At 39.3% G+C, this 12583-nt stretch overlaps 2 protein-coding genes across 2 annotated transcripts in view; both read left to right on the top strand.

The window, feature by feature from the left end:
- The first annotated feature begins 684 nt into the window (after positions 1–684).
- Positions 685–8019, top strand: LOC118340981 (solute carrier family 22 member 2-like). Its single transcript, XM_035679150.1, has 11 exons — positions 685–1216; positions 2539–2642; positions 3213–3367; positions 3453–3621; positions 5018–5132; positions 5592–5692; positions 6036–6250; positions 6387–6495; positions 6832–6944; positions 7064–7163; positions 7675–8019. The coding sequence occupies exons 1-11, from the start codon at positions 815–817 to the stop codon at positions 7763–7765; spliced, it is 1674 nt and encodes a 557-aa protein (XP_035535043.1). The 5' UTR covers positions 685–814; the 3' UTR covers positions 7766–8019.
- Positions 8020–9312: 1293 nt separating this feature from the next.
- The window catches only part of LOC118340983 (solute carrier family 22 member 2-like), a 6372-nt gene continuing 3101 nt past the window's right edge, over positions 9313–12583 (top strand). Inside the window, exons 1-5 of the mRNA XM_035679153.1 lie at positions 9313–9813; positions 10728–10775; positions 10899–11002; positions 11635–11789; positions 12211–12379. Coding sequence (XP_035535046.1) covers positions 9460–9813; positions 10728–10775; positions 10899–11002; positions 11635–11789; positions 12211–12379 — 830 coding nt within the window. The 5' untranslated portion in view covers positions 9313–9459. The remainder of the gene's footprint in view (positions 9814–10727; positions 10776–10898; positions 11003–11634; positions 11790–12210; positions 12380–12583) is intronic.

Consider the following 12583-nt stretch of genomic DNA (forward strand, 5'->3'; position numbering starts at 1 on the left):
TGTTTCGAAAGCACCCCGGACTTGACTTGGACTTGTCTCCAAGAACTCAAAGAACTACAAATCTCAAAGTACTCACGTTCGACTGATATGTAGGACTTGAGATTCGACTTGGACTCATCTTGATGGACTTAATGATTCTACTTATTCTGCTTCCCCACCTAGGAAATTAACTTTAAGGGTAAGTCCCTCTACCTGTCCACCAGCTTTTTGTGAACCTTTTAATGATCCTTAAAAGTTGTAAAAATCCAAACCTGAGCTTTGTTGATCACATTATGATCACAAACTTCTACCGTCTACGGGAAAAAGGAAAAACTAACGTGATGATAAAAGTGATGTTTTTAAAAGTAAAGGCAATATCAAGTGCAATGTCCATACTTCTGATCTTTATGTCTAACAGACTCCCAAAACCTGCATTTAAATGTTAACTTATTGACATCACTGACTGCGTGGACATGTGCTTGAGACGCAGAAACGGGCTGCACAAGCCGGCCCGTGTGTCCATGCTGGGGCATTTATGTTAATAAACCCTGGGGCAGGCCATGGAGGCTTTCTGCCAGGTTCGAGTGACGAAATTGTTCTGACGTCTAAAAAAGAGATAGCAAACGTGTTTTAATGCTTCGCTACACTGCCCGTCCAGCAACTACGTCTGTCTGTGGACCTTTGCTCCTGCTTCACCTGTTAAAAACCCAAAGGAAAGGTCTTTCAGCAGTCACTGTAGAGAGAGGCTCAGCATTCACACTGTTGAGCCTGTAGACTCTTAGACACTGTGATTGAAATCAGTTTTTAGTTTTAGAGAATCAACACCTCTGCAACCATGACCACTTTTGATGACATCTTGGAAGAAGCTGGGAAGTTCGGCCACTATCAGAAGCGAATCTTCGCCCTGCTGTGTATGGTGTCCATGCCCTGGGCTGGTGTGTACGTCGGCATTGTCTTCCAGGGCTTCACCCCGGATCACTGGTGTCGGGACTCTGCGGTTGTGGAGAGGAGGCAGGCGTGCGGCTGGAGCCTGGCAGACAGTCGCAGGCTGACGGTGCCGATGGTCAACAGCTCTGGAGTGCTGCAGCAGAGCAGCTGTGAGCAGTACGAGGTGGACTGGAACACCACAGAGCTCACCTGTGACTCACAGGAGCTGGACCTCAGCAAAACTCCCACCACTGCCTGCAAGGACGGCTGGGAGTATGACTACGAGGGGAGACAATCCTTTGTTACTGAGGTAAGTAGGGGAAAGAATAACATATATACAAAATATAATACAATCTAAAACATTTTTGGGGTTAATGAAACCTAGGAACTCAGTACAATGCAATAGCATGCAGGTTGAAAGAACATAAAGAGGTTGTTATTAATCTTAGATCCAACTGACAATCCAGATACATATACATATAAGTGTATTGTATATATGTATATTAACAGATCTACAGCAGTAATTTACCATTCACAGCCACTATTTGTTGCATTTTTTTTTTTGTTGCAAAAAGGTAATCCCAGTGAAAGATTCCTTTCCTGTATCTCTCTGCTACGGTCAATAACACGAAATGCAAAAAAATAAAGCTCAGTATCTTATTTGTTTAATCCAGAAATGTCGAAACAACAATTCATGGTTTTCGGGAGGAGTTACATGTTTTGAAAAACGGCAACCAAGAGTCAGGCTAGCTGTTTAGGTCTAGTTTGTACGATTTAGTGGCATCTAGCTGTGTTGTTCCAAATTTAAACTTCCTTGCTTCGCCCTCCCCTTCCAAGCACGAAGGAGAGACTACAGTGGCAGAAAAACGTGCAGAAAAACGCAAATAGTTTGTCCATTCTGGGCTACTGTAGAAACATGGCGCCCTATATGTAAGGCGACCCGTGGCGTCTGTAGATATCGATTCTTAATTTCAGGTGATTAGACATTAAGACGTACATTAGGGTAATGAATATTACCCTCGACCTTTAACGTACAGACATAAAGACAAAAGTGTATTTACTAAGGTGTTATTAAAATGATTCCTTTAAGCACGTTCATCTCATTGATGCTGGGTTGGGAAGGTGAGGATGGAGTGTCGGTGTAAATTGCCGTCTTTACTTCAAATCCTTTAGATAATGACTTTAACCTTGTAGGAGCCCAAAACTGCTGCCCTACATCTCTACATAGGTTAAACATTTTAAGCATGTTGCATTCCAAGCCGTAGTTTCATAGCAGATTTCTTTTTCCTTCCACTGTCGAAGACTATGAAGCTTGATAAGATAAAAAAGAGCAACCCTAAACCAAAGGTTTCGGGTTAAATTAAGCTTTAAATATATTTAGAATACACATAGGAAGCAGGAGGGGCTGCTTTCATTGCTAATTATTCACTGATGATGAACCCAGTTGGGGGTCCCATTAAGGTGAACACAAGGTCCTCATAAAGAAACAGAAAATGTCATAAACACAATTTCTATCTCATAACCATCCCGCTTTAAAAAAAGTTTTTAAATTGTTTCTTTTTCATTGAGTTTCAGGCAAAATATAAATCTATAAATGAATGTTAAGATTGATTTGTTTGTGTGTTGTCCCAGTTTGACCTGGTGTGTTCAGATGGATGGTTGGTGGACATGTACCAGGCTACTCTCAATGTCGGCTTCCTTGTTGGGAGTATCGCTATCGGCTACCTGGCTGACCGGTAAGTCTGTCATTGATTGGTTTGTCTGGTTGTATTGTTGCTGCAATGAGAGTACAGATTCAGATAACAATAAGAAATGTGGTCTCACTTTAGAGAAACACTGACAGAATATGTGAATATTTTCACCTGAGTGTTGACTGTGGTCTCATTGGTTGATGGCAGTCATACCAAATTATAATTGCTGCTACAAGACCTACAGACAGGTGATAAATTAAAGGACAAACCTAATTGAGTGGAGAAACACATTTAATGCAGATGTTTCCACACAAGTCCACTGCATTGTACAATTAAGCCACTAGCATCCAATCAGGCATGTATAAAACACTGAGCAGTTGATTCTGATTCTGTCAGAGGAATATTATAGTAAGGTTGCAGTGCATAAACCCTTCATTAAAAAGATGAATGTGATACTTCAGTGGTTCACAACAGTTTCTTGTTATAAGTTTGTATGTTGTAATAACTTGAAAATATCTTGTTAAGATATAACTATATACTTAAATTTTTTGACCAGTATGGAAGTATTGTATATGAACGTTGCTGTCTTTGCCCTGTTTGTGTTTCCGCCTTCAGGTTTGGCAGGAAAATTAGCTTCCTGATGTCCAACCTCTTGAACGGGATTGCAGGAATCCTGGTGGCCGTGGCTCCAAACTACACGTCTCTGCTGGTTTTAAGAACTTTCTACGGGTTTGGAGTGAAAGGAGGCTGGGTGGCCGGATACGTGCTGAGTAAGAACAACATTTAACCCTCCACATTTCCGGTTGTGAGTCCGGCAGAGTTAAAGAAACACTGTGAGACCTTGTTCTGTTTCAGTCACAGAGATCGTGGGGGTGGAGTACAGACGCACAGTGGGAGTCATTTATCAGATGTTCTTCAGCGTTGGCATCCTCATCCTCCCTCTGCTCGCCTACTTCATCACCGACTGGCGCTGGCTGCAGGTCGTCATCACCGCTCCTTACATCCTTTTCCTGTCCTACTACTGGTGAGAAACACTTGAAACACAAAAAGACGTCAGTGGAAAGTAACTATGAACATTAACTCTATTACTGTGCCGTTTGAGGTACTTTTACTTAATTTATTTAGTATTTTAATTTCATGCTACGTTATACTGATGCTCATAGGGAAATATTTCACTTTTTACTCTACAATTTAAGATTTTACAAACAAAACATAATCAGATTATAGAATATAATCCTGTTCTATAGATAAAATTTGAGTAGTTAAAATGTGCTGTAACGTTAAAATGCTTCTAATGGGGGTAAAGCATCAGTAATAATATTCCAATAATATATAATAACAACTCTGAAGGGACTATTCTGCCCATCAAGTACTTAAATACTCTTAATACTATTGTACCTTTACTTGAATGTAGGTTGTAACAAAGCACACATACAGAATACAAACTGTAGAATCACTCTCACACATAATATTATAGTATACATATTATATACAGTATATAAAAAAGTTGAATGTTTTGAAATTTGTTGAATGTGAACATAATGTGATGAGAACAATTTATTTTAATCCCCCCATTCAGCATTCATAAGCAGCTTATAGACACTTAATAAATGCTTTATAACACAGCTTTATGTATCTATACTGTGTTTATTAATAAGTCTCAACATTCAAAACTTCCCTGAAGTAATATCTCTCTGTGTTGTATGAAAGTTAATGAATGATTGATGATACAATATGTTATATATTGTGTATTTAATGACTACAACGATTGTGTGTCTTATATCTGTTATAAATGTGTTTAAACTCATTAACACATGTTGAGCTTCAAACTGCAGTTTAGTTTGACTTCTTAACTCTAATGTTAATTTATTAGATTTCTTCAGGAGCTTGTAGTCACATGTTGTGGTCCTCCTCAGCAGATGGAATATATATATATATATATATGAATACAACCATCTTATATTATATTATTAGTCATCATCTGTTTATAGGTTGTTTTTAAAAACTTTACCAGCTACATCATGGTATGTTATAAACCAGTGTTTATACAGTACTTATAAATGTACAGTAGGGGGGTTAAAACAAACTGTTACCTTCTCCTGTATATGACAAAGTATTATTATTATCATCATCTAGCATTTTATCTACCTTTGTGGTTCAGTTCACTAGTGCAGCTTTAACATTGCTTTTTATCAGATACTACAAAAGTGTGATGATTTTCTCTTTTAGAATACTTCTGGAATTTTATTCTTTACAGCGACATTAAATAGCAAGAAGAATTCCTATTACATTATTGTTAAATTCACATTCTTTTAATCCTCCTTGATTAAAAATAAGATGAAAAAGCTGTACTATATGTTTACACGCCTGCACAAGATTGAGTTTGTTGTCACTGCTTCATGAAAATTTTGTAATTGCAGGTTTATCCCTGAATCTCCGAGATGGCTTCTCTCTCAGAACAAAAAGTCAAAAGCTGTGGAGATCACCGAGGCCATGGCCAAAGAGAACAAGATGACCCTCTCCAAGAACATCGAGGTAGCTGCTGGTTCAGGGGCGGACCGAGAGAAATATTCATCTGCTGATTAAATCACAAACAGTCACATATCAATATTTGCTTTAGAAAAGCTCTCAAGTGAAGATATTTGAACTCAAAAACATTATTGTGGCACATTAGTAAAGCATTGAATAGAAAGGTGGCATCAGAATAATTAAAATTAATTGGCCATGGCAGATCCAGACACTTAATCTCATGTTTACTAGAAAATAAAACTGTATTACTGTTTGCTTAAGCAATTACATATCCTGCAAGATCACCAACGTACGTACAGCAGTGCTTAAAGCAGTTTTTTTCTAAAATCTTGATTAAGATCTTGAATGCAAAAGAATCGCCAGTATTGTGTGTACACCAGTTATATATAAGTACATTGCAGAATTACAGCTTTGGAGATGCAAATTGAAAAAAACAGTTGATCTTTTTTATGTTTGCTCCTGCAGACTCTGACAGATGATAACGCAGACTCCAGCACTGCCTCCTTCATGGACCTGATCAGAACTCCAAAGATGAGAAAACACACTTTAATTCTCAGCTACAACTGGTGAGTTTTATTTAACATGGGTTTTTGTAATGTGTCATTAAAACTACAGCAGTGGAAATAATTGCTATAATAAGAAGAATAATCCATTAATTAGCCTCTTTTGTATATTATGATAGGAGTACATGTCAATGTTTTATAGTTAACTAAAACTAAACTAAAACTATGTGAGAAAAATAAGGTAGTTAAATGAATTGAAAATAAAACACAAACTTTTATAAAAAAATTAAACATTTTTAAAGAATAAAAACTAAACTGAAAGGAGCAAACCCATTCTGGAAACTAACTGAAACCAAACTGAGCTGATGACGTTGAATAAAAACCATTCTCCCTCCGTCTCTTCCAGGTTCACCAGTGCTGTGGTCTACCAGGGTTTGATCATGAGGCTGGGGATTCTGGGAGGAAACGTCTACATCGACTTCCTCATCTCTGGCCTGGTGGAGTTCCCTGCCGCCTTCCTCATCCTCTTTACCATTGAACGCATTGGCCGACGCATTCCCTTCGCCTCCGCCAACATCGTAGCTGGAGCCGCCTGCTTCATCACTGCCCTCATCCCTGACAGTAAGTCTTAGGAGATCAGATACTAGGTGAACAACCATTTGTTACGCTATGTTTTGTTGTCTCGGGGGACAGGTGGAGCTGGGGCACGAGCCTGTCAGTTGTCATCAGATTCAAATTACTTTCTTTGTCGCTGCAGGTATGTTCTGGTTTAAGACGGTGGTGGCCTGCATCGGTCGGCTGGGTATCACCATGGCCTTTGAGATGGTGGTGTTTGTTAACACTGAGCTCTACCCAACCTTTGTCAGGTAAATTGTACCAACTGTACACGCCCGTGGTTGTTTGATTGGAATGCACTTTACACCCATCTCTTGCTTCCACCACGGTTGAACACAGTTACTGTATGTTGCTCTGGACTAAAATGCCATATATGAATAAAGTTTAGACAACCACAACCAGCTCACTGACAGCCACACCCACAATATATGTGGCTGGCAATACTCCACCAGCTACTCAAGCATGCTCAGATTCATGCACACTGAGAAATACTTACTTACATTTTAAAATGTATTTACTCTGTTTAGTTGTGGTGGCTACTGTATACAAAATGTATAGAAACTAACTGGTTGCTCGTGTTTCTGCAGGAACCTGGGAGTGTCAGTTTGTTCCACTCTGTGTGATATTGGAGGCATTGTAGCTCCCTTCCTGCTCTACAGACTGGCTGTCATCTGGCTGGAGCTGCCCCTCATCATCTTTGGTGGGTCTTTTTATTATTACGGAGTGACAACATTTGGTCTCCTTTTTCACACAAATTTCACACTGACCTAATAAAAAATAAAAGATATTAATAAACTTATGTTGGATGTGGTTGTGCAGGGTCTCTTGCTTTCCTGGCTGGTGGTTTGGTGCTGCTGCTTCCTGAGACCAGGGGCGTGCCGCTCCCCGACACCATTGACGACATTGAGTTCCCAGACAGGTGAATATCCACTGTTAAACCCACAGACCCAGATAAGAAATAAAGAGCTTTATTTGACATATTTTGGCACAAGCCATGGTGTTTACATGGCTTTGTCTCTTTGTATCTAGTATATGTACATGTCTATATAGATATTCTTGATGCAGTTTCTCACATATTATGTCGATGGTGCTGTCATATTTTTCTCAATGATATAGATTAAATTTAGGCTGAAATAAGGATTATTTTCATTATCACTTAATCTGCAGATTATTTATGTGGTTAATCGATTAATCCTTTGTCTACAACATGTAATAAAACAGTGAAAAATGCGTGTTTATAATTTCCCACACCCCTCGGTAACGTCTTCAAATTTCTTGTTTTTAACCCAAACAAAGTCAGTTTATTGTCATGTATGACAAAGAACAGCTGCAAGTCCTCCCATTTGTGCAGCTGTAACCTATTTTTACTTTAAAAAATGACTCAAACAATACTTAATGTATGTTATGTAATCTTTTCCTTGTGTTTTCAGAGTTAAGGAAAAAGCTGCACTGAAGAAACAGCAGCTGACCAACCTGCTGTCCAGCGACGTATCGACCAACAAAGATCCAGCAACAGTTTAACCTCCTTCTTTGACCAAAGTATTTATTTATGTTGTTACAGTGTTGCTTGTGGATATATTAGATAACTCCTTTTGATTTTTGTTTTTGACTGTGTAGCCAAGTATAGTCTGTTGCCCTTATCACCCACAAAGAACTTCATGTGTAAATTAAACGGCTGTTATGTTCAAGCCTCTGTGATGTTGGAATTGAAATATGTGTGTAGAATAGAATTATTATTGAATAACATTATTCAATATTAAAGAGTTTTAACACAACTTGGACTGAAACTGTTTACATTAAAAATCCTGAAGATTTCGTTACTGCTTTATGTGTCGACATACGTGGTTTCCATGGTAACAGCAAGTGCCATCTGGAAAACACTACAGCAGACACACGTCACGCACATTTGTTTAAAGTGCAACCAAACGAACCCATGTTGTTTAAATAGCAACAGTGATCCTATTTCAGCTTTCTGAACAAAGCACAAGTAGTAGTTGCAGATTACAACCACCTCGCTTCACCCTCCCTATCAGAGCGCGAAGGATAAACTATGGTAGCCACAAACAGCATTAAAAATCTGAAGCAAGAGTTTGATTTGTCCATTTCAGGCTACTGTAGAAACACGGGGACTCCATAGAAGGTGACCCGTGGCCTCAGAAGATATAAAAGACTTTTATTGTATAGAACAGAAGAGTGACAGGAAATGGGGGGAGGGAGGAGGAGGGATGATATGCAGCAAAGCGCCACATGTCAGTTTCAAACTCATTGCCGCTGCAGCAAGAACTCATTCTTGGTACATCGGGCACCAGCTCTACCAGGTGAGCTACCTGTGTGCCCTAGGCTCATTCTAAGGTAACAAAACCACAATGATCCTTTGTTTCATACATCAATGAATTTTCATCAAATCATTTTGGAAGGTCAAGGGAAAGGGAAGATGAGAGAGATGGAGAGAGTATGCTGGACAACAAAAGACAATGGCAATCAAAATAATAAACATCCTGAGGAGATAACCTCTGTTTACTGAGCGCTGGAGTGAATATCTACCATCCACTTGTCCTCTGCAGCAGCTTAAATTCACCACTTTAAATTTACTTAAAGGTCCAATGTGTAACATATACCTATTCACAGCCCATCCCCAATACAGATGCCGGCGATGTTCAGTTAGTTGTAAACTCCACCGCTAGATGCCACTATATCCCACACACTGCTCCTTTAATGCTCCTGACTGATTACAGCATCTAAGTTTTTGTTTGTAGAAAAATAAGACTGCTTTAGGAGTGTAGTTCACTGAATGTAATGCCAATGCTGATAACCTTGCCATTAAGAAAAACAAAAGATAACCATTTGTGTGCTGTGACCTAATGATTGAGCCTAAATGTGTGTTGTGTAACTCCGGTAGCACACAAGCATACTAACAGAATTTGTTTTGGCTTGTGCTCAGTTCAGGTCCATTCAATGATTGCATGAGCCCTCTGCCATTCTCTGTTTAACTCCATTAAACAGTAACATGTTTAACCTCCACTGCAGATTTAACTGTTTTTAACTGTTTTTTGGACTTTAGCTCCAGGGTTAGGTAAGTGAGGAACAGTGTGAAGTCTGTCAGAATCTCTGAAGCAGACTACAGGCGTTTCACACTAATCTGCAGTAGTGCTCAACAGTGCAAAAACTGACTTGTTTTTATATCTCAAACACCAAGAACTTGGATCAGAGTAGTGATGACGACCTTTGATGACCTCCTTGAAGAGGCTGGGACTTTTGGCCGATGTCAGAAGCGAATCTTCGCCCTGCTCTGTCTGTTGTCATTGCCTTTTACCGGCGTGTATGTCGGCATTGTCTTCCAGGGTTTCACCCCGCATCACTGGTGTCGGGACTCTGCGGTTGTGGAGAGGAGGCAGGCGTGCGGCTGGAGCCTGGCAGACAGTCGCAGGCTGACGGTGCCGGCGGTCAACAGCTCTGGAGTGCTGCAGCAGAGCAGCTGTGAGCAGTATCAGGTGGACTGGAACACCACAGAGCTCACCTGTGACTCACAGGAACTAAACCTGACTGGGGTTCCAGTTACCACATGCAAGGTGAGATCTCTGAGATTGATTGATCGATCTGAGGAGATGCTCTTTGGTTCTGCAGTAGAAAACTTTCAGGAGCTTTCTTGGGGAATGATGAGATACCAAACATATTCAAATGTATTGTATTTTCAGCCATACTGTTGAGAATGACTGCAGCTTCCTGATTTAATTCAAGGAATTAGAAACAGTTAAAGGAATAGTGCAACAATTTGAGAGATATATATAATATATATCTTACCAGCTGCCTCGCAGGGTTAAGCCAGTTTAGCAGTTTTTCCCTGTTGGCAGTCTCTGTCCTATGCTAAGCTAACTGGCGGCAGACCGTAGCTTGATATTTACTGTACAGACAAGAGGGTTCATAAAGCTTCTGATCTGACCCTCAGAAAGAGAATAACTTTTATTCCCCAAAATGTCAAACTATTCCTTTAAAGCAGCACATGTCAAGTACTTGGGTAACATTTGTGAGTGTATTAAGAAAGGCAGAGGTTAAAGGTGGTTTTAAAGATGAGATTTCTTCCTGGGATCATTTTGGATTCATATGTATTCTCTTTGGCAAAGAATCTACTATGTATGTGCCGGTTTTTCTTCTCATTTCTTTAGAAGTAATGTCAACTTCTGTGACCCTGAGGTGAAGTGAAGATGTACTTGTTGCCATGTAGCACTTTCAAGTGGTATAATTCAGTACTTTACTGGCCTTGTGAAAGGTACAAACCTCTTTGGCAGTATCTGTGCACACCACTGCTTAATAATGCAGTTTAAGCACAATAGGGGGGCTCTTTGTTTAAAAGAATGAAGGTTAAAAATTTTTACACGAGTGACACCAGTCTAGGAGAATTTCTATGTCTAATATGTACTCATGAACAAGTTTTAGAGTTATTTTACCATCTGTATTAAATGCAATGATTTGTTTTTGTCTGTAGGATGGCTGGGAGTATCAGTATGAAGGCAGGAAGTCCTTCGTCACAGAGGTGAGAGGAGAAATGTGATGCATTTTTTGCTTCAGAATAAAGCTGATTTCAGTCATTAAATAAAACCTTTTCTCAGTGCTCCATGCTGATGTAGACATGTAACATTCTTCCTTTTGTTCCCAGTTTAACCTGGTGTGTTCAGATGCATGGCTGGTGGACATGTACCAGTCCACTCTCAATGTGGGCTTCCTTGTTGGCAGCTTTGCTTTTGGTTACTTTGCTGACAGGTGAGATCATTTTTGCAACCTCTTCCAAATCACACCTTTATTAGTAGTAACTTGTTCTGCAGAAGGCTGAACCTACTTTAAGTAACTGTTGTCAGAATGTTTTATTCCACATAGTTAGCATGCCTTAATTGTCATACAAAGTTGATTTTCTTTAAAAACGCAAACAAAATCACAAAAGTTTAAAATCCATTTGACGTGTTAAATATCAAATTTACTGAATATTGTAGAAGTTGTTTTGAATCTAATGGTACCAAGCATTTGAAAAAATCACTATACTAAAATCACTATACTATACTACACTACACTATACTATACTATAATTGGTCACTAGCAGTTAATCATTTTATTCCATAGGAATACATTATAAAACATCCCTTAGGTATTCACAATAGCAGAACTGGAACAAGAAAAAGCAACAAATTATTATTTTTCTTTCTGAATCTGTATTGTAACCGTCCACAATGTAGCAACCCCTAGTGACTAACAGCTAAACAACGTGTGTTAAGCCTCACACTTTCACCATTTTAAGAAACTGTAATGGATTTGTTTTTTAGCTCAACTAGTGCTTTAAAGCAAATTATACAATTCCACTGTGGACATTAATCGGTTAATAATCTATTTTCTTTCTGCAGGTTTGGCAGGAGGATCAGTTTCCTACTGTCCAACGTACTGAATTTAATCGCAGGGATTGTGCTGGCTGTGGCTCCAAACTACATCTCCATCCTGGTTGTCAGGAGCCTGTTTGGCTTCGGAGTAAAAGGAGGGTGGATGTCTGCATATGTGCTGCGTAATGATCACTTTCCATCTTTTACCGAGATTGATTTTCTTCTGAGCCAATAACCACATCTACTGTAACTAACTAAATGACATAAACATTAAGAACACACTGTCATACTGCAGTTATAACCAATGGCTCACCTATTAACAGTGGCCAAGACATCTAAGTACTGTACAAGTTTGAGCTACTTTATTAATTTTAATTTTAATTTTAGTTACAGATTAAGATAAATACAAATACATTAAATGTGATCCAGTTTCACCAAAATCAGTGACAGTTGGTGGTGTGTGACACAGTGACGTAAAATGCTATGCACTCGATGCTACATGAGGCTGTTTTTGAGGTTGCTTTGCTTTCCACTCAGTGATTTGTTTCCTTTTTCTTTTCAGTGAAATATTCTAACAATATCAGTTTCCTGTGTTACTGTCAGTCACAGAGATCGTTGGAGTGGAGTACAGACGGATGGTGGGAATATTGTACCAGATGTTCTTCAGCATCGGCATCCTCATCCTCCCTCTGCTCGCCTATTTCATCACTGACTGGCGTTGGCTGCAGGCCGTCATGACTGCACCCTACCTCTTCTTCCTGTCCTACTACTGGTGAGAAATGTTTGTTTTCTCTTTTGTATCTGTGTATAGAGGGGATCCCTGTTGTCTTTTATGTCTGTGTTTAAGTACTTTGCTCAAATCATGAAGGAGAATCCAGAATCACCTTTATTGTCATTGTCACAGGTACAACAAAATTTAAAAAGGGGGGGAGGAAAAGGGGGAGAAACAAGAGGAGAGGAGAGGAGAGGAGAAAAA

The sequence above is a fragment of the Morone saxatilis genome, unplaced genomic scaffold, assembly GCF_004916995.1.
Source record: "Morone saxatilis isolate NCDOM2014 unplaced genomic scaffold, NCSU_SB_2.0 Contig7, whole genome shotgun sequence".
NCBI lineage: Eukaryota > Metazoa > Chordata > Actinopteri > Moronidae > Morone > Morone saxatilis.

Excerpts from the sequence above, each read along its gene's own strand:
- LOC118340981 (XM_035679150.1), top strand. The coding sequence starts at position 815 with ATGACCACTTTTGATGACATCTTGGAAGAAGCTGGGAAGTTCGGCCAC. Across the intron at positions 3,622-5,017 it reads CTTTTCCTGTCCTACTACTG|GTTTATCCCTGAATCTCCGA; the intron begins GTGAGAAACACT and ends TTGTAATTGCAG. Across the intron at positions 7,164-7,674 it reads GACATTGAGTTCCCAGACAG|AGTTAAGGAAAAAGCTGCAC; the intron begins GTGAATATCCAC and ends TTGTGTTTTCAG.